Source organism: Odontesthes bonariensis, chromosome 12 (assembly GCF_027942865.1).
Source record: "Odontesthes bonariensis isolate fOdoBon6 chromosome 12, fOdoBon6.hap1, whole genome shotgun sequence".
Classification (NCBI taxonomy): Eukaryota; Metazoa; Chordata; class Actinopteri; order Atheriniformes; family Atherinopsidae; genus Odontesthes; species Odontesthes bonariensis.
In genome coordinates, this window is record NC_134517.1 from 15,910,857 (window position 1) to 15,932,043 (window position 21,187).

General features: G+C 43.3%; 1 protein-coding gene across 13 annotated transcripts in view; it reads right to left on the reverse strand.

Moving 5' to 3' along the window:
- Positions 1-1,107: 1,107 nt before the first annotated feature.
- The window catches only part of mycbp2 (MYC binding protein 2), a 63,493-nt gene continuing 43,413 nt past the window's right edge, over positions 1,108-21,187 (reverse strand). For 7 of the 13 annotated variants that reach the window (XM_075479273.1, XM_075479270.1, XM_075479266.1 and 4 more), the window contains 32 exons: positions 20,422-20,646; positions 19,353-19,485; positions 18,092-18,217; positions 15,885-16,064; positions 11,975-13,612; positions 11,722-11,891; positions 11,338-11,585; positions 11,085-11,252; positions 10,756-10,913; positions 10,466-10,665; positions 10,111-10,260; positions 9,865-10,025; positions 9,588-9,744; positions 9,218-9,442; positions 9,010-9,075; positions 8,453-8,692; positions 8,246-8,335; positions 8,064-8,144; positions 7,695-7,961; positions 6,976-7,259; positions 6,748-6,844; positions 6,535-6,654; positions 6,335-6,436; positions 6,121-6,249; positions 5,813-5,945; positions 5,559-5,662; positions 4,990-5,178; positions 4,785-4,892; positions 4,374-4,583; positions 4,186-4,293; positions 3,680-3,845; positions 1,108-2,548 (listed from right to left, as the gene is read on the reverse strand). In XM_075479273.1, the coding sequence (XP_075335388.1) occupies positions 2,433-2,548; positions 3,680-3,845; positions 4,186-4,293; positions 4,374-4,583; positions 4,785-4,892; positions 4,990-5,178; positions 5,559-5,662; positions 5,813-5,945; positions 6,121-6,249; positions 6,335-6,436; positions 6,535-6,654; positions 6,748-6,844; positions 6,976-7,259; positions 7,695-7,961; positions 8,064-8,144; positions 8,246-8,335; positions 8,453-8,692; positions 9,010-9,075; positions 9,218-9,442; positions 9,588-9,744; positions 9,865-10,025; positions 10,111-10,260; positions 10,466-10,665; positions 10,756-10,913; positions 11,085-11,252; positions 11,338-11,585; positions 11,722-11,891; positions 11,975-13,612; positions 15,885-16,064; positions 18,092-18,217; positions 19,353-19,485; positions 20,422-20,646 (6,549 nt within the window). In that variant the 3' untranslated portion in view covers positions 1,108-2,432. The remainder of the gene's footprint in view (positions 2,549-3,679; positions 3,846-4,185; positions 4,294-4,373; positions 4,584-4,784; positions 4,893-4,989; positions 5,179-5,558; positions 5,663-5,812; positions 5,946-6,120; positions 6,250-6,334; positions 6,437-6,534; positions 6,655-6,747; positions 6,845-6,975; positions 7,260-7,694; positions 7,962-8,063; positions 8,145-8,245; positions 8,336-8,452; positions 8,693-9,009; positions 9,076-9,217; positions 9,443-9,587; positions 9,745-9,864; positions 10,026-10,110; positions 10,261-10,465; positions 10,666-10,755; positions 10,914-11,084; positions 11,253-11,337; positions 11,586-11,721; positions 11,892-11,974; positions 13,613-15,884; positions 16,065-18,091; positions 18,218-19,352; positions 19,486-20,421; positions 20,647-21,187) is intronic. The other 6 variants (XM_075479277.1, XM_075479272.1, XM_075479268.1 and 3 more) reach the window with 5 other exon arrangements.

Consider the following 21,187-nt stretch of genomic DNA (forward strand, 5'->3'; position numbering starts at 1 on the left):
TGAGAATGTTCGGTGAACAAGGCGGAGCCCATTCATCTGGCGAGTGTCAAGTTAAATCAGTCTAAACGAAAGTTACAGGCTACCCCAAAACGTCACGTTTATAACCCATTCGTTACATTCAACTCTAACTAAATGGCAATTTCACACGTTGCCATGTCTATACTGGCTTATTTTAAACAAAATAAGGTTAAACCAGAGCCGCGTTACACTGACTGTCATTCAGCTGACCGGGGATGATTCTCAAATCAATTCAGCCTGATTGGCGTGCGTGCCTGAAACATTTGGACATATTCGCGGACTAATGCGCATGTTCCTTTTTTTTTGGGGGGGGGGGGGGGGGGGGCCTTTTCCTGGGCCCGGGACAAAATACCCGTTTGTCCCCCCCTATCAGTGGCCCTGCCTGGCCTTAATAATCTTCCGTATAAAACAAAGTCTATATATTAGCTTGTTTTAAGAGGATGACTACAGCATCATCACAAACGCACAACAAATGTGTCTTTATCATATCAATCAGCGGACATTACCATAATCCTATCTGCAAAAATGTTCACCTTCAGTTATTAAAGATAAAAGCCTCTCATTTTATTAAGTTGATTATATATATACGGTATATATACAGTCATCAGGTCTCAGTTGCATCTATTTTTGTCTGGTTTTAAGTATGTTGAATGTTACTTACTGTATACATGTATGCCTTTACTGATGGTAAAAGTAACCTGTTATAGAAACTAGATGTTCTTTGTACATTATGCACGGAAATATATCAAGAGCGTATAAGGAGCATGTTTCTCTTTATATATGTGACACACAACTAGATTTATTTTATTTTTTTTAATGTCAAATTTAAAATGTTATGGGAACTCAACATATAAGACACATGGCATGGGCATATCTTACCAGCACAATAAATGAATGGGTTAACCATGTGCCGAGTACCCAATTTACTACCATGGGAAGTGCTGCTAGGGTAAGGCATCTTTACTATTTTCCTCTTCTTTGTCAATATGCACAAGCACATCAGTCTCTCAACTCTAGTATTTACCAAATGTATGCACATCGACAGAAATCCTAATTATATCACCACTCATTAACGGATGACACCGTGTATACTTTGCGAAACAGAGAATGTGGTTTATTACCATTCAACTCCATCCACCACAGATATTACAGAGCAGATTCACAAGTATTAAGCTTTTTATTTAACAGCAGCTGCTTTTCCCCCACCCCAACACTTTTTTTTTCTTTTCTTTTTTTTTTTTTTTAAATCTTCCCCCTTGATGCCTGGCCTCTCTGTCTCCAAATAGGAAATAGCATAACAGGTGCACAATTTTATTTGGTGTGAAGACTGGCCCCTCAGTTCATTCGGCTGTATTCACTCTTACAGCGAGGTCAATTTCTGTTTGGTTTCTTTTCTTTTATTTGTATTTCTGTAGGGATTTTGGTGCATTCTTTTTATTCATCACAGCTGCAAACAGGATTTACAGCCACCATTATTCATTGTAGGTGTGAGGCTCCTCCTCCTCCTTCGCAGACAACAGATGAGAATTGACATTTAAAGAGGGGAAATTACGACTGTCTACTGTATAAAAATGTACAGTGGCTTTATTTGACATACATTCCATAGGTTAAACAGCTGCAAAATAGGAGGCACACCCAGTATTGCACTTCATTAAAAGTTCTGGCTCAAAACATAACCCAGAATATCAAACAAAACTGAAGTGAAGAGAGCAACTTCGGAATACAGCTATTTTGAATAGTATAATTATATACAAGTTTAGATAAATCGTACACTATTTCCTCCCAAATGTAATATTCTTAACAGTCTCTTCCACCAATTAATCTTTTTTTTTTTGTCCGTCAACCCATGATGCACTTGACAGCGGAGAATACTGTACAAGATTACGAAAAAAAAAGTATACATACAACAATATTTTAAATTCATAGTTAGGAAGCTGGAAATACGGCCCGTTCCTTTTTGTCTTTTTTTTCCACCCCACGCTCATCCACAGTTGCCTTTAAGCAAATTTATTTCATATTCAATGTTTAATCTTGTATTGTTACACTTCAGTGACTGGGAGGTGTGCAACGTCTATAAAAGCCGAGGGAATACTACGGCCGCATGCAAACACGTCACAAGTTATTTTCTTTTTTTTTCTTCTTCTTTTTTTAAAACTGTCCCCCCCCCCCCCCCCCCCGATATTCAGGTTACTCTGAATCCTCTGAATGAAAGCTACAGCCCGTGCTCGTAGCAGAGCCTGGATACTGATGTTGGTAAAGGAGCAGACCTGAGGACTCTTGGGAGTAGAGCTGAAACTAGGTCCAGTGTCCAGGAGACTTGACAAGGAAAGAGTCAAGTTTCGCCGCTGAGCTTCAGCAGCAGCAGCCAGAAATCACAGTAGACAATCTGGTTCTCAGTTAAGGTCTCTTGCTGATTAGAAGGTGTGCGCATTCCTGCACACCCCACAACCCAGAGCGAACTCTTCCCCCGTCGGTGGGTGGACCACGTGCAGTGGACACTCGGTGCCTTCCAGCTGCTTGCCTTTGGGACCTGTGACAGAGGGGATAATATCATTACCTTTATCTCATAGTGGGATCAGGCACTTTCTTTGAAGACAATCGAAATGAAATAAAATATTTAAAAAAAAAAAGAAATAGAATGTTTAGGAGTAACTGGATGGAGGGTGGGGTTGGGGTTAGGAGCACTGTAAGCAGGAAGTCAAGGATGCTTCGTCAGTAAAATGGGTCATTCCAAGTCATATCATTGTTAGGCTGAGAGAGCGTCCTTCCTTGTATTTCCAAAACACATAATGTAACAGTCCTAACAGGTGGGCACAAGCCACCGAAACCGTTTCACCATCTATTACAGTCGACACACGCAACAAGTGAAAAACAGGCGTACAGCCATTTATGTTGGCAATTTATACTTTGCCGTACTTCGATGGAACACATTACCCTCATTCCTGACAACTTTATGGTGACAACGAACATAGTGAGAACAAACTAAGTCGCACTAAAATGCATATTGTGCCAACACTGATCCAGCTTCCGAGTCCATTGATGGTGTGCATTCTAGAAATGGCAGTCCTTGAGGATCCGTACTCATCTTTGAGAAGCACCTATAGAGTGTGATCTGATCGTCACTGAACATCACTCTAGGAATATTCAGAATAATCTTAAGTATTTAGAGCTGTCAAACTTGTAAGCCATGCATGTACAGGGCTTTGGACAACCGAAAACCAGGATACAAATTGTGTCACAAACAATTTCAAATGAAAGTAGGAGAGATCTCTCAATTATCTAAGTACCGTCAGGACACACACTTTGATCTTGACATGGAATTCAAGGAGAGCGAGTCGCAGTGGTTTGGTTCTAACATAAATCAGCACCAACATAATCGGCAGCTCAGCTTGGTTAACTAGTTTGAGAGCTATAAAATGCCCAACTGCCTTCGCAGTTATTCAAACGTTTATGTATTTTAACCGTTTTGGCCATGTGTCACCATAAATAAGCAATTTTCAGACAACACAGGGTAATGGAATTTTACCACTTTCAATTTTTCATGCAATCAAATGTTAAATGAAGGCTCCACGATTGCCTCAATAACGTTTTTAAAGTCCTTAAAGTACGAGTTAAAGTGACTTAATAATGTAACTTTTCCATAAAGAGCATAGACAATGACCTGCGGGACAATGAGGCAGCTCCTCCTTGGGGACACTGGTCATCCTCTGGAAGTCATCGTGGCAGGCGTTGCAGAAGTGTGTGGTGCCAAAGCAGAAGAAAACAGCCACAGAGCAGCAGTACCGACATTTATACTCAAGGAAGTCGGTGCCATGCTTGGAGCACATCTGACAAAAGAGCACAGGAGATGTTAAGGTTGGGACAATATTCCGAGTACCTGAAAAAACATATCAGGTTTGGACAAATAAAAAATTAAAAAAAACATATAAAATGAAAATTAGGGTGCTTTTGAGTCGAGGGGAAATACATTGAATTTTGGATAAAGAAAGGCTCATTGTTTCCCCTTTCAAGTCTTTATGCTAAGCCAACTCACCCACCTGGCATTCAGCATTTAGGAATTGGTTTCCACTTTCTAATCCAACTTTCACCAAGAAGTTACATAAGCATATTCCCCTTTACAGTGGTTGCAGCACAGCAACGGGATCCTCACAGGTATCATTCACCCACCTGAGCCCTAGAGACATCTGAGCATGCTCCACAGATCAGTTCACTGGGGTCGTAGTCGTCACCCTGTCCTGCTTCGGCATCACAGCGAGCCTCTCCCCCAAAATATGCCTATCAAAAAGTGACGTTGTTAATTCTTCATCCAAACACAATATTCAAAGTAAAAATTCAAATAGCAACTCCTGTGGTACCTTCTTGCACTTGTAGCAGACATAATAGGCATATCTGTTCATGGCAAAGCCTGCAGGGTCATTGTGGAAGCGTGCTCCTGGAGTAGTTATTGCCTCACTCTTGTGCAGACCTTCATACTCGAGCCTCATCAGAGCCTTTCTCCTCACATCCTCATACAGCTCTTTAATGGGGTCGAGCAGGTCCTTGATCACGGAGTGATTGATTTTGTTCTGCAAACAATAAAAACAAACAGATCAACAATGGTTGTCAAAGTATTTGTGTATGCGTCACAAAGATGACAAAGAATAAAGAAGCAACTGTGTGCCGGTTAAACAAAATTTGGCTCAATTCAATTTGAGGCATCGTGGGAACACATTTTCAACTCCTTTCTCTTTGGATCGGATCCCAGAGAGGCTCGGGTAACGTCATACCTTGCAAATAGGACACAACATGAACCCGAACGTTATTCGGGGCCCAAGCCAGCGGTTTTCAAGAACACGGCGGGTGCACTGAAGGTGAAACACATGAGTGCAGTCCAGCTGGAAACAGATCAAAGAGTTAAAACATTAAAAGAGAGCAGATTTAAACCCCGGGGGTGAAGCTCTTCATGTGAAAGGAAACTATACTGAGGGCTACCTGTACTGCAGGGGCGGCTGAGAGGGCTTCTGTGAAGCAGATCATACACATGTCATCCGCATCCTGTTTCAAACAGCCAGTGTTCTTATCGCAGCCATGCAGACACGGCAGGCAGGCCTCCTCATTCCTGACTCCTCCGCAGGGGTGTCCGCAGGCGTGACTCTTACTGCAGGCCAGCTTAGCGTACTCCTGAGAGACAGATGACACGGAAGGAGATGGTGATGCTTAGGAATTACAGTACAACGCAAGTCATTTTCATTGGATATGCCTGTTGGTTTAGCTCTAGGGGTTAACATAAATACTGTGCAGGTATTTATTCAGCTCATTGAACAAATATAAATAAATACAGATCATCAGTGATAATTTCTTAAAATATAATTTCAGATAAGGAACAAAGAGAAAAGCGCCAGTGGTTAGAATGGTTACAATAGACATACTGTTAATATTTTGTCAAATTTGGGAGATGACCTTTTTTGAGCTTGATTTCTTATTCAAAATTAAAGGAAGCAGTGATCCATTAAAGGATTACAGTTCAAGCAGACTTGAGAAGCTTCCTGCATTTAAGGTACCTGGCAGTCTGGGTCCGAGCAGACGCTCCCCACTGCAGACAGCTCGGTCCCATTTCTTGTACCGCAGAACCTGCAGGCGTCTGAGCTGCTGGACGCTGGTTTACCTGCAAAAATATTCGGCAGGTCAAAATATGGATACGTTTCCTCGATTGAAGCATAACTAAGTTAATGCAAAACTGCTTTTACAGAGTTTCAGTAGCCCTTTAATTTACTTACTGGCATGAAGATATACAATGTTACGGATTGTACGTTACCTGTGTGCTCTCTGAACTCCACCATGGCCTTCATTGTCTTCGAGTCAGCCAGAGCCATGAGCCAGAAGAGCTTGGTCCTTCCACAGCCTTCATGGAGATCCACCTTTATGGCCTCCTCTTCCTCCTTGAACACCTGAAACGGGCATTAAAATGAGAGTAAACGCAGTGAAGGGAAGCATCCACTCTTTCAAAATGAACTGGCTCACTATCGGCTTAAGAGACAGTGAAACATTCTCAATTCAAGAATAATCGTTTTTTCTTGAAAGGTTCCTTATCATCCGCATTCAGGTAAAAACCTAAAACCCGACCTGTCTCTGGTGAGAGCGTGTGCGTCGGTGCAGATGGAGGAAGCGATCACAGTCAGTGCAAAGGTTGCCACACACGTTACACAGAATGATGGCTGCCGTCTCACCATCATCGTGGTTGTCACACATGGGCTGTGGGTGGGACAGGACGGAATAAATTATGTTTTCATGCTCTGTAAATCAATTTCAAACAGTAGCAAATCATTCTATATCTCACCATCTGCTTCTGCTGTCCATCTTTGCCCATCCAACGTCCAGAGGAGAGCCGGTCTACATGATCCTGGTCCAGCACGCACAGCGATGCCAAGGCCAGCCACAGCTGAGGGACATTACAGGTAGTAATAATAAAAATCACATTTACAAAGTATTCCTAAACATGGATAAACACTCTGTTTACTTAAGAAACAGTTTTCATACCCTTGTTGTTGCGATACAGCGCACAGGAGATCGATGCTCCTCCTCCATCTTAGTGAGGGCTATGATGGTTTCGGCTATTGCATTTTTGGTGACTCTGGACCAGGCGTCTGAAAGGTGACCCTACAAACAGAACATTACTGTCTTAGTGGTACTATTCCCAGTGCAACCGTGTTCACAACACATTTGGGATAACATAAAACACTATGGACTCACAGCTGCCATGTCTTTAACCAGCTTTATGATGATCTCCGCAATCTGTGGAGGAGTAGAGCCTTTCATCCACCAGTGGCTCTCACCTCGGCGGATGTAGCTGAGCAAAAAAAAAAAAAAAAAAGGAGGGGCGTGAAATGCATAAAAATGTAAGGAAACTGACATTTTGCACAGCCCATCTCTGAGTTAAACTGCATTTCAAGTACACAATGTGTAGAGAGACAAGCTCACCTGGAGTTGAAGATCATGGGCAGCGTGACAGTTGTGACACCTTTCCCTGCAGCCGTGCCAGCCGTGCCAGAGATAGTGGTGCCTTTGGCTTTCAGCTGGACAGTGAGGGCTTTCGCGATGCAGCCAAGGAACATGTCAAGGATGCAGAGTTTGTTCCAGTCACCCTTCTCCGTGGAGTGGATGATGTCACTGATATCTGCTGGTGGCAGAGCCTTCACTCCAATGATGCTGGCAAGACGCACAGGTGTCACCTCTGGTAGGACGCGTCTTAGCAATGATGTCACCTGTGAATTAAGGTCAGGGGAAAAAAAACAACAATATTAAAATTTCTATGGCCCGGAGGGTATTTGTCTGAACATGTTCTCATGGAAAAAAATTAGAAAACACACAATTTGAGATCAACAAACACTATAATTCCCTGTGCAATTCAATGATCGTATCAGCATGTTTTAAAAGTGCTTAAACATGCAAAGCTTTCATGTGGGCAAACCCCATTTTGTTTGTGTCTAACCCAAGCTAAGATACAGTCATGTAAGCAAGCAATGTGACTTCTTTCTGACAACACCATGTAATTCAGTTTATTACCAATTGATGGCAGTGTTGCAGCAAATAATGTCGAAATGAGCATATACGGGATTCTGTGGTTACAAAGATACACACAAGGGGTTTCTTTGAGTCTTAGCTGCCATTTGCGTGGTTCCATTTAAATTCTCTCCCACCTGTCTCTGTACTCTTGGGGAAGCGGTGTGCAGCAGAGAAAACAGGTCTTGCATGAGTGTGAGCTGCTGGGCTAAGTACTGTCGGCCGACATTGGAGCCACTCAGAGCCAAGACCATGGAGAGGAGCTCGAAGCAGTAGGCGTCGGAGGAGGCGTCATCATCACTGGGCTGAGAGTTGGCGTTTTCTTTGCTAGAGATGGCGTGTTCCCACTCCTCCCGCACACGTGTGGCTTCCATTCGGATGGCCTGGACGATGTGTGCGCACACCTGGAAATATATAAAAAAAAAAAAATAACATCCATTAAGTTTGAACGCAGAGATTAAAATACAGAGCTGATTTTGGGAGTGACTTGTAACACTGGCATTTACCTGTTTCTGCAGGTTAGTCAGCTTGCTCCTGCTGAAAATGATTCCCACCATGTGCTCTTTAAGGTCTGCATCAGATGGTGCCTGTTCACAGGATTGCGAACACAAAACATGCAAAGCGTGAGGTGACGCAAAACCCAGTATGAGACAGTCAGGTGCGACAGTTAAATGATAGGGGTACACACCTTGTCCTCTCCTTCTGGTGATGAAAGCAGGTTTTTCTCCTCCTGCTCTGGAGTTGGCTCTGCATCCCCACAGATAAGTTTTCCAAATACCTAAATGCAAAAAAGTAAAGCATCGAAAAGAAAAGTTTTCACAAAATCCAAATGAATTCATTTGCAAACAAATATTCAGTTGTTCGAAATTCACTTGAATGATGCAGACGGACTGACCTGTGAGGTGATGAGGCGGAAAACTCTTAGAGTCTCAGCTTCGCAGTTCTTCTGCTGGGCCATGCTGGCAGAGATTTGCCCAGGTATCTTGATGCTCTCGCCCTCTTTCCAACCGAGAACCTTCACCTGGCGCACCCTCAGGGTGTTTTCAGGTCCTTTCAGTTCCACCTTGATCACATGATGGTCCCCTCCGGGAAGCTCACTCGTCACCCAGCCCATGTGGCGCGAGTCCAGATCAACCTGCAAAGGAAAAAAATGTGGGCCTTAATCTTATGAAAATACAACATGCAAATGTAATGGTTTTGTTTTCATACAATTCTCATTTCAAAAGGAGTCATTGCAATTTGGAAGATAGACAAAGAAACCAATAAACATATAGAGCTCTATATGGCACAGGAAAAAAAAAAAGGAAATCAAAGAGGCAATCTACCACTTCTTTTGCTTGGCTGAATTTCAAACAGTCACGACTTGTGTGACAGACCCCTGTCTGCACATTCATTATAAAGCTTACTGGTTATCCTAGTCTATGGTTATGTAGCTAAAGAAACTGTTCATACCTGCTTGATTCTGCAAAGGTCCTCTATTGTTTTTCCACACAGGAATGTCACTGCTGTGACTTTGTTCTGTAGGTATGACAGAATGATCACACATAATTGCATGTCCAATATTATCCATAATCATAAATACAACTTTTATTTATTTTATTTATTTTTTTAAATAACAAAAAGCATATCAGTCCATTTAGATGCCAGAGTTGCTCCTTACCCCAATGTCTCTGGAGTTGTCCACGTGAACGGACACCTTGGTAGCATTTATGCCTTTCACACAGCTGATAGTGATGCTCTTGGTTTTGTTCTTGTCCTCATCTCCAGACTCCCAGAAGGTCTCAGTGGAGCCATCTGTTAGGCTGCCGATCATGGCAGGGCGACTTGACGTCTTGATGTCTACTACACTAGTCAGGTCCTTCAAACAGGTGACCAGGCAGAGATCCTACAAAACGCATATATAAATCTGAATCAGAATCGTGCACGACCAACGAGTAAAGAGCCCTGGCAGTAGTAACCAGCTGAGCTCAGGCGTGGATTATACCGGTAAATAAAGCTAAATCACTGTTAAATAGTGGTCGATTTCTTGCCTGGCTCATTGCTTCGTAGCCGGACTGCACACTGATGTTGAAGCTCTCCTCGCTGTCTCCATCGTCAGATTTGGACAAGATATTGTTAATGTGATGGAAAACATTGCTCTGGTGGAGGAACTGGTGGTCAGACTGCTTGAACTTGAGACTCCAGCACCTAAAAGAATGAGTCACAAGCTCAGAAAATGGCAAAATTTGCAAAGAAGGTTCTGAAAATTAGAAAAGGTCCAACAAATTGCTTGGTGTAAAGTGGAACACTTTTGACCATAAACTGTACCTAAGTGCCATCTGCTGTAGGGAACTGCCGCTAGGAAGTGACATCATGAGGTCGGAGATGGTCTGAAGGAGGCGGTGGAAAGTGTGGGGAAGGGGATGAGCCGCCTCCCCGGCAATCACAATATCTGACAGAGGGTGTTCACAAACGCCAAGGTCTCTCTCCTGTTTGGTTTAGAGATATGCACGATTACAGAATGAGATGGAGCAAAACACAATCTACATACTGCAAAAAGCGAATCATTCTTACCTGCTCTACAATTTCTTTGTTCCCCTTGTTCTCTTCATCTTCCTCATCCTCAGGCTCACAGGGTGATGGGGTGAGAGATGCTACAAAATGCCAAAGAATGTCGTGCAGAGAGGTGGTCTGGATCACATTGCACAGCAGCCAGTTGAATGCCTGACAGGGACATAAAAAGATGATATAGAACACCAGAATTAAATCAAAGTGTATTGGAACATTACATTACATAATATTATATTTCAAACACTAAAAGATAAAGCCAATTCACTGCCAGTAGCCTGAGGACAAAGCTGTACAACTGGCAATAACTGAAGAGAGAACGAGCGTTACGATTCAGAGAAATTGCAACAGACAGCTGTACCTCCATGGCAAAAACCCTGCAGGCAGACTTCCGCAGTGCATGCCTCATCGCCACCTCCAGGCCCTCGAGGTCGTGGTGCTGGATAACGAATGCCAGGACAGGCCACTGGAAGTTCCTCTCGCCCTTACTGAGGGAGCCATGAGCTGAGATCAGACGGGAGAGCTCCGGAGACGGGTGGCGCAACAGTGAAGAGCCCACTTCTATATCGAGAACAGAGCAGTTTAATTTAAACAATGATGCCACAACTCACTCTCTCGTTCATTATCACCAATTACTCATTGAGTGATTACCTGCGTCACCGCTATGAACCCTGCGTCTGGGCACAGCTTTGACTCGGGCTGGAGAGGGCGAGTGTTGCTTATCATACTCAGATGCCACAACTGAGTAAGACCTCTGGAACACTGTGCGCTTTGCAGTGTCGCTGTCTGTGATTGGACTGGTCTCAAGACTAAAGCACATGAAATAAAGACAAATTTAGAATAAAGACATAAAACATAAAGATATCCCACCAAAAAAAAAATTCACAAAACAATACGCAGTCATGTTCATAATGATAAATTACTATTCAAACTTCAGGTTTTCTTTTTGTTAATACAGAAAGGAGGGGAAGATGAGTTACCTGGGGGGCATTGATTTCATGTTGCTCTCTGGTTCCTCAAACACATTGGGGCAGGCGTCAGGAGTGACAGAAATGTACGGCGCAGGGACAGATGTAGAACGCAAGTACCTCATCTCATCTTGGAAAAGGTTGTCATCTTGGTAAGCCCCGAAGTTCTCAGTGTGTTGCCTGAGTGACGAAAAGAGAATCCGAGACTCAAAACTTACCGTAGCATTCTCCCCAGCAAGCTCATATTAATTGGGGTTCTAAGTACCTTGCTAGTGTCTGTAGGTAGAGGCAACCCATTTTGTTGGGTAGTTCTTCGGACACGCCCTCCTTTAGGCTGGGAAGCAGATGGGAATGAAGCGGCCGGGGAGGGTGGTGGCACAGCATGCTGGGCTCAGCCGCGCTGCTGAGGGACAGCAGGAACAACGCATTCGCCCGAATCACCTGGTGGGCCTCCATTGTAGGGAGGGCCCTCGGGGTCTTCACCTGCAGGGGTTTCTTCCTCGACTGCTTAACCTGAAAAAAAAACAAAAACATGTAGATCGTTTAAGGTTAAAGAAGTCTAAAAGGACGGTATGCTGTTCGAAGCCGAGTGTTTGAGTAAAGAAAGAAAAAAAACAGAGAGCACGGAGGCTTCGCCATAGTTTGCTACCTTTTCCCTGGCCGCAGTCTGTTTCTCTCTGAGGTATTTCTCCCGACAGCGATCACACACCAGGTACCAGGTGCTGCCTCCAATGCCTCCATCTCCGCAATTTCCAGCCCAACCACCGCAGAAGTGACCGATACTGTTGTAGCCCTGGCCCCCAGCGTAGCGACCACAACCTGCCCAGGACAATACGAAGGAGGGGTGTTAGAAGACTTTTAACAGTGTCGTGTCAAATTCTACAATTTTCCTGGATTCTCACCTGGGTGAGCCTGTCTCATATGGTATGTGACAGGGTAAGGATGAGATTCCCCACACAGCTCACAGATGGTGTCTTTCTCTGGTCCTCCCATGGCGAGCTGCGCCATTTCTCCAAACAGATTCCCCCTCGGACGTACCTCTGCCTTCTCCCTTTTCTTCTTCTCCTTCTTTGTCTTTTTGCCGTCTTTTTCGTGCTCCTTCTTTTTTAAGATGGCGCTGGACCCCGGGCTGGGGAAGATCATGTTCTGGGTTGCGGCTTTGATAGTGGCCATTGAAATGTCCTCCCAGAATGCTACTAAATGCTGTAGTGTTAATGGCAAGATCGACTTTACCCTCATAGTGGGATGAGAAGTTATCTCATAGGAAACTGCTTCTCCTTTCCCATCCTCACACTTCTCCGGCAGTGGAGGTTCCTTCAGCATAGACAATACCTTGTTTTTGTTGATGCTGCCCATTTTGGAGATGTCTGGGCCATGCGGAGCAATATTAAACATGTTAAGGGCAGATGAAATCTCTAAGGAGTGGCGGTTCTTTAACTTGTTCTCCTTCTCCTCAGCCCCCTGTCCTCCCAGGGAGCTACGAATTGGGGCATGCTCTTTGGTTAAGTCTGGGTTGAACTTGAGGAATGAGGAGCAGGCCATGGCATCGTGGACAATACCCTCATGCCACAAGAATGCAGCAAAGACTGCACGAGCGCATTCAGCCACAGAAGGCGACATGGCCTGCTTGGCAGGCTCTGTGGTCCTTGATGTACTTTCACCTTTAAACAGAGGCCCGGATTTGTCCTTTTTGGGACGAGTGTGTCGACTGGAGGCTTTGCGGCTGACTTTGGGAGAGGAGCGGCTCTCTTGTTCCTCTTTGACGGGGGCTTTGCCGATGCTAAAGTGCACCTTACACGAGCCTTCGTCAGAGTTACGAACCTCTGCGTTCTCATCATTGACGTCCTCATTGGAGAGGAGAGCGGTAGAGGTACAGACTTCCACTACTTCACTATGCAGGTTTTCTTGGGTCACATGGGGAGAAGGAACCCGGTTTTCTGTATTACTGATCCCTCCTTGATTTGGATCCTTAGGAGAAAGTTTAGGTTTAGGGGAAGTAGATCTGCCTCTAAGTGGTTCTGTGAGGGGAATCTTCTTTTTTCTGAGTGTGTCTGGGTCCAGGGTGTAGGAGTCCGATTTGGATCTCTCTCTAGGAGGATCGAGCCGGGCTTTGGAGGACGGGCTGACTTTAGGTGGGAGGTTCTTGTCATGGTTGGTTGAAGAAGAGTGCTGGGAGGAAGTGCTTGAGGGACTAGATCTCCCTGAGGAGGACACGACTTTTGGTTTGGGCGAGGAAGAGCGAGAGCCAGGATTCGGGGACTCGGCACGAATTCCTGAGTTTCTGCCGTCTGCTTTTAAAGCCTGCAGAGTGTTGTGGTTGGGCGAGTGAGAGCGGCTGTGAGAGTCAGACCTCAGTTTGGCTGTGTCTGACCGCAGGATGAGGGCCTCACTGGCTGAGATTCCACCCTCGCTTGTTTTCATCCTGCCCTGTTCAGAGGAGCGGCTTCCCCGACTTTCCTGCTTTGGCGAGCGATTCTCCTGACGCTGTTTGGAGGCTGGTGACATCGGCTGTGCACTGGACATAAAGTTCCCTCGTTCACCTAAACACCAACGAGTTAAACATAGTTATAAATAAGGACATTATCGGTGGTGAGTGTTACTGTAACTCTAAAACTCAGGTGAAGAATAATGTAATAGAATACAGGAAAATGAAAAAGAAGGCCAAAAAAGACAATTAAAAAGATGTCATAACTTGTAAAGCAAAGAGCATTCTTAAAAAGACACCAGAAACTTTGACTTGACTAGATAGATGTTTTTTTTGCAAGCACACTGTCTTGTTATCAGACAAACACAGCGATATGGATGACGATTGCTAATGGACCATGAAGGCGCTGATGAAAGATGAATTCCAGCCGAGTCCTAGGACCACAGTTGCAAACTGGATTTAGCCATTTTTGGGCATTAAGCAAAAACCAAGCCATTAATGCAGTAACCTGCAAACATCTTAAAGATGCGTCTCCTCGCGTCTACAATTAATTCAAAATGTTGTTGCAAAAGAAGCCAACTTCAGTTTTCCCTCTTTCCTGACGTAAATGTGCTCAGACAAATGCTGCTCGGGGGCCCCAGTTGGAAGGTTTGCACTGACACATAAGCTGCAACCCAAAGCACTTCATTCACAGCACAGAAGACAGAGTTCCTACCCACCCTCTGCTCAGTCTGAGGGAGACGTGCGTTCTGTGATTTACCCACCCTTTTGCCTCAGAGCGAGCGATGAGAGAGCAGCGCCATGCCCAGCCACGGACACACTGCTTTTGTGCGCACGCTCACGAGAAGCAAGGCTGCGTGATGAACCATCTACAGCGGAAAACAGTGGAGCAGGTGAACGAGCAAGACATGGAATGCAAGGAGGCAACCACAGAAAGAAAGAGAGAGAGAGAGAGAGAGAGAGAGAGAGAGAGAGAGAGAGAAAGAAAGAAAGAAAGAAAGAAAGAAAGAAAGAAAGAAAGAAAGAAAGAAAGAAAGAAAGAAAGAAAGAAAGAAAGAAAGAAAGAAAGAAAGAAAGAAAGAAAGAAAGAAAGAAAGAAAGAAAGAAAGAACAAAAAAGCAATGGGGGTCAAGTTGAGAAAAGAAGGTGAACTAGGAAAAGGGCGACATCTTAAGAGTGATGGGGGAAATCAACAGATAGAGAATGACACACAAACAAAGAAATACTTCTAGACATTACAGAGGCCTGAAAGTGTCATGGAGAGAAAAAAATTGATATTTTAAGGGATTAGTGTCTCCCTCACAAGCCTGAAACGGTCTTCTGAACATTGTCGGCATCGTAAAATGTTTTTGAGGCAAAGTGGGTAACTGCCAGGATGAAGGAATTCAGCTGTGTTCAACAGTCCGAAACCTCAAACCGCTGAAAAATAATTAACAAATGCCACAGATGCAACTCAAGACTGATAAAGGGAACACAAAAGGGTACTTCTATGCTAAAACAAGGACATGAATTTTTTTTTTAAGTTTTTGAGTTTCTTTTCCTTCTTTTTTTTCCCCCCATGACACCTCCAGGGCTCTGTAGGACAACATACAACACGGTATCCAAAGAAAAGGAAGAAGACTTAAAGTAGCAACGCAGAAAATACACCAGCAGTGAGACAGTGAGAAAGGAGATTATGCAGGCTTGAAAAGTTACAGACGCATACACTGATATTTTACATTTATTTGACAATGTTGTTTTTTAAAATGTGGTGCACTATTACTTCAATTAACCAGGAAGGGTGCACACATAAAGACGCAGGGCTAGTGAATATTTGCCGCTATATATTTGCAAACTAAAACTAGAAAAACTATCATAAAATTCTATGAAGACAAAAGCTTCGGGCCGGTAAAGGAGGGGAAGGAAACCCGGGCGTTAATCAGGGATGAAAGATGAGGATGCTGATTTAAAGAAGCAGTGAAGATGAAGAGGAGGGCAAAAAAGACACACTGAGCAAGAGAGCAAGCGCAACGAACAGAGAATCAAGCAACTCTGCCCATTGTTAGAGCACATGGCAAAAATATCCATTTTATCAAGGTATATAGTTTAAGTGTATATGTGAAAATACTCTTAAAAATATGATTTAAACATTAAATATTAGACTCGATAGGTTATTTAGGATATTTTTGCACCGTTGAACATAACTGTGGCGTTATGTGTCATTTATCACTCCTGTCCTCCCCATAAAATACTTCAAATTAAATTAAGACAAAAATGTATACATATATGTATACATATACATATATCTATATATATATATATATATATATATATGGAAATTAAAAAGGTGGGAGGAAAAGATCAACGCCTGTGCAAGCAAGCGCTGTCAGAAAGCAGGACAGACTTACTCAGAAGCTGTGGTTGTGGCTGAGACACTTGAGAGGGGGATTGTCCAAACACAAATGGGCTGTGGACAAGGGAGGAGGAGGGAGGAGGTTGGGCAGCTTGCTCAAATACAGAGGAGGAGGGAGCTGCTGAGAGGAGGGGCCCAGACTGAATGGAATTCAGTATGGCACTCAACCGGTCACCTGCAAACATGGAGACAGAGGAAGGGGAGAAACTAGAGCTTATACTATAGTCTGAGGCTTCTTATGGGGATGAAGGTGATCTGCTTCCATTTCTACCAATCTTTCAAGTCCTCTTCCACAACGCAACAGAAATGTGCTGTAGGAGGGAGCTATAATGGGCATCTAGGGATTCTAGAAGTCCCCTCACAGACAAAATGTTGGGAAACTGGCATGAGGGTTTGGGTGGGCTTGAAACTCTCCTCGAACGAAAGCCTCCGGTTTGGTTCTTTCACAAAAGAAGCCAAAAGAAACGAGCCTGCGTGCGCGCTTATCAAAGGAGACAAGGAAACAACGATTTTTTTCGCATTGCAAGGCTAAAGTGTACCGAGCAGAAACATATTTCCACTTCATAAAAACAGTCTGCTTTTGGACATCTAGAGGAGTGCAGAAACTTTGGTGAGGCGTTTTATTTACTGCAGGCCAGATTTCTGCCTCTACGCACTAACAACTCTTCCCATTTTGCCACTCCATCTGTGTATAAGATATAATAAAGAGCAAAGATCATACATACTAATGAGTTCACAGTAAAAAGATCAGAAGAAGAAAGAGTTTCTAAAAGCAGAATCTGGGGGGAAAAAAAATGATTGTCTGATTTCTCAAAGCACCTCAGGAAGAGATTTTAAAAAGACTTAAACAGTTAAAAATGTATAAATATGTCTATCTCTATATGTCACCAACAGTCTTAAGTTCTCCTAAATGTAGCCTGTCAATAATCACTCCATACAACCAATCATGTAGCGACTGTGCTTGAAAATCATTTTCACACAAAGGCTTCGTACTTGACAGCGTTGTAGGTCAAACACAGACTTGAGTTCAGACTGGTAAAAGCAACAGGTAGTGTAAATGTGGCTGTAAACAAACAAACAAACTGCAACTGGCATCCAGACGTATGAAATCCCCTTTATTCTGATTCTTCACTGTGACAGCAAGACTTGTATGAAAACTTTGTATGGTTAATCTAATCCTGCTTCTCTCTTAGGCGCAGCTAAATGTCCCAAAAGTTCAAGCTTTAATTTTAGGCAAAGGGAGGGACAGAAAAGCCACTTAAAAAAGGATTCCGAAACTGCAACAGTTTGATGGCGCACGTAGACTTTTGGCAACTATTCGTTGATGCTATAACAAAACCGATGAGCTCGGTCTGATGGGGTTTGCAGTGCTGAAACGCACTTTGAAGAAAAACTGATTACAAAAGCTTATCGAATGTTGTCTAAGAAAAAGCTAATTTAAAGCTACATGGTGTGCAGAGGATATGAGGATGATGCTCAGAGCCAGTATCCGCACCCAACTACAGAGCTCAGAGAAGTCCAGAAGACACTGACTGGCCCATGCATGCAGACATATGCCTGACACTGCGGAGATGTTAGGCATGAAACAGCAACAGCAGACACACTCAAAAGCATGCATGAACAAAAATGATGATAGATCAGATGATAGATCAGAGAGATGGCGCCTGCAGCTTAAAATAAAAAAATATATATATATATATACACTGGACCCATATATATTCAATTGAGATGCTGGTATATTTTGTGGAGGTTAATTCTTGAGTATTCAGTTTTGAAATAAAAGGAGAAATTACACTTTCCAGAAGACAAGAACACATATTTATATGTATGAATTATACATCTTATACATCTGCACAAAACGGGTCCTTACCATTGAGACTTAACAGTTAAAATATGTCATGTAGATGAGAAGATAAAATGGTCACTTAATATTTGAATAATGCATGGTATATTTAAAAGGGGGCAGATTTTAAGCAACTGGTGGGATAAGCTGTACTTTAAAAATGATAAAACATCATTTAAAGTCTTGGTCTGAGGTATGAGCGCTCAAGTATTTTCTAAATATAAACGAGTGCCATAAAATTTAAACAATCAAAAAAAAGAAGCACATCAGAAGACGGGGAACTGCAGTTTATGCAAGTTCATGAACCATTTCATTCGATTCCATTTCTCTTAATAAACCGTACATCGAGTTGACCTCACCTTTGTTGTTGGAGATGCCGTAGTCAAAGCCCTGTGCTCCATTTGAGGTTGTGGCTCTGTTGAAAGCTTGCACAGAAAAGGGGCTAGGAGGGGGGGTCTGATTGGCATGCTCAAGCAATGCTTGCTCTGCAACAGCAAATTAGATCATTTTGTCTTACAATTCCTTCAGTTACCACTCATTTAGTTACTCACAAATATGTTAAAGCTACAGTCCAGTGCAAAAGTTTTGGGCCACCACTTCTATCTTGATATTTTGCTTTCGAAGGAGCCAGGCTTTCTTGTCATCTTTCAAAGCGGTCTTCAGCAGCAGCTCTCCGGTCCCTCTCAAAGTCCTTCAAACTTTTCCTTTGGACATTGGATGCTTGGAGTGGGTGGTTTTATTTGTTAAGCCACTTAACACGGACTTCTGAATCATGCGAGCGTAACAAAGGCTCCTAACTCAAAGGACTAACCAGTGTCTACACACAACTTGGCAAAGAACCGATTTTAAATGGTATTTTCAAGCACTTTGCTATCATTGACAAAGGCACATACTTTGTTCTCATTTATTTCATTATAGGCACAAAAAATGCCAAATATAGTAATCGCTTGACAGACATAAAATAGTATTTTTGCACCAACAAGGCGATTCTCAAAGGGCTGCTAACTGAAATTTTGTCATATCTCAGCATGGTATACAGCGTGTCCCTAAAAATTTGAGGAAATTGGACGAGTTGTGGGGACAACGCTGAGTAGTGTCAGGCCTAATACTATAACTATACACTATATACTATACACTTCTTCACTTGATCCATCTACTGTTGACTGTAGCCTCATCAGAAATGGTCTCCATGGAAGGATGGCCGCCATTCTTAAGGAAAAGGAAGGACTGGTGTATGCCAAATAACACACGAAGTGGACTGACGATCAGTGACAACAGGTCTTATAGAGGGATGGATCCTCCCTAGAGCCCAACCTCTATATTATTGAAGCAGAGTGGGATCAAAAGGCAGCCGACATCCAAAGAGCTTTGAAATGTCCTTCAAGAAGTCTGGAGAACTATTCCTGAAGACCACTTGAAATGACCAAAGGGCTCGTCTGAGAGGGTTCAGGCTGTGTTGAAGAATAAAGGTGCTCGTACAAAATGCTCGTACTCGTTAGAACTGTCCAAACTGTGTTTGGCTCATTTTCCGGGCAATATCAAATGAAATGAGGGATGGTTCAAGACTTTTGCACAGTGCGGTAGGCTATCATTCGACAGACGGGTCACGCGATGGCTTACCGTCATCATGCCGAAGGTACTGGTTTCCGCCACGGTCTCTGGCCAATGACCACGCCTCTCCTTCGTCACTTTCACAGAACTCCACCACACTGTTCTTATCAAGCTGTACCCATGTTCCCTCCGAGTTGACCACCTGATACACAAACAATGCTCTTTATCCATACTCGCACAAACACAGTCAAAACCAGTCACAGCCATTTTTCCATATGCACCCGCGTAAACTTTCAGTTTATTACCACATATGCAATACCGAGACGAATCCCGTCGATAAAAGATCAAGGACATGCAGGCATTCCTCTCATTTCACTGACACATACCAAATTAACAGCTGCAGATCACATGAAACAGATTTTATATATCAGCAGTCGCTGCTGGACAAAAGTGTCGCTACAATTCAAATCAAAATAACTTGCCCTAAGAAAGGGGTGATTTATTGAAGGGTAAATGCACGAAGTTGTGTTTTCTCAACTCCCTGAAGCATTATCATTGTGGGAAAAACAGACGCAGATGGAAATATTAGTATGTGCAGGCAGCAAATCTTAAGATTCACACAGGGCACAAGTTCAGGAAACTACTGAACAGCATGACACACCACAGCAGCCAATGATAGATGGCTTCATAACAGCCCAAAGATAAATGAAATGTTTCAATTACACCAACAGAGCTGTTAAAAAGCGCAAGAAAAGGTACAGTCGAGGCACAGAGAGGCTCCAGCATTTTGTGATCAAACTCTCATTGAGAAGTCTCAAGACGGCTGAACACGACACCCTGAAACTGCAACGGATTTACACACAAACTGGAATTAGTGAGTCACGCACAACTCGCCGCAGCCACAGAAGTTGGTATGACCTCAAAAAGTGGAAAAGTAGAGAACACACACCCACGCCCAGAAGCAGCTGACGTGTACTTAGAAAGTGAGATTAGATTTCAAGGCCAAAATTACTAAAAAGAAAAAATAAATAAATAACTTATAGAATGTTATGTGATCTAAGCAGACTGAATTATTAAGCTCCAGCCACAAAAAAAACAAAAAAAAAAACATATTGCATTATTTGGGGTGAGTGCGTACCTCGCCTATGGCCTTGACCTTGTTGCCAAGTACTAACATTCCAATGGGGATACCCCTAAGGTTTGGGCAGCTTCTGATGTTGTGACCAGAGGGGCCGGTCTTCACTACCTTATAAAGTCCCGGGCCGCCGCCCTGCCCTGCCCTGTTCTGCACCCGAATGGGAGCCTCATGGGAAGGGCAGCTGCTCACCTCCTTTACATTCTCCTCCGTCTGGCCCCTGACCTCCTGGAAGAGTTAAGAGCATGAATTAGAGTTAAAGTACAGCGCTAAAAAGGGGCTACAAATGTAAAAATGTACAAGACCAGGGTGAGGCTTGCACAACTATGCCCAGAAATATAGCCGGGAAAAACCCAACGTTAGCTGCGCAACAGGTAGGTGCCGCAAAAAGCACGTAGCTCTGCCAGCATTCCCCCCTTTAAAGGTTGGATTTGATGCCTTTCTTTGTTTGTATCTGTAAAACTTTAAAATAAAATAAAAACATTTGTAAATAAGCCACATGCTCTTTAAGCTCTGATAACAACAGTTTGTAATTTGGGGGAAAACGCATATTTGCTGCCTTGCAAAACGTTTGGAGACAAAAAAAGGTCGATGCCTCGCTTATGTGTCGGCTACATATCGGGCTGCTACAGCACAACCAGGTAATCTTGGTTTGGCACAAAGTTCGCAAAGCGAATGGGCCCACTCATCCTTGAGAACAGCGAGCCATTCTAAAGATGCCGTTTTTTTTTTATTTTTACATTTTTTTTTTTTTTTTAAACAAAAAGCA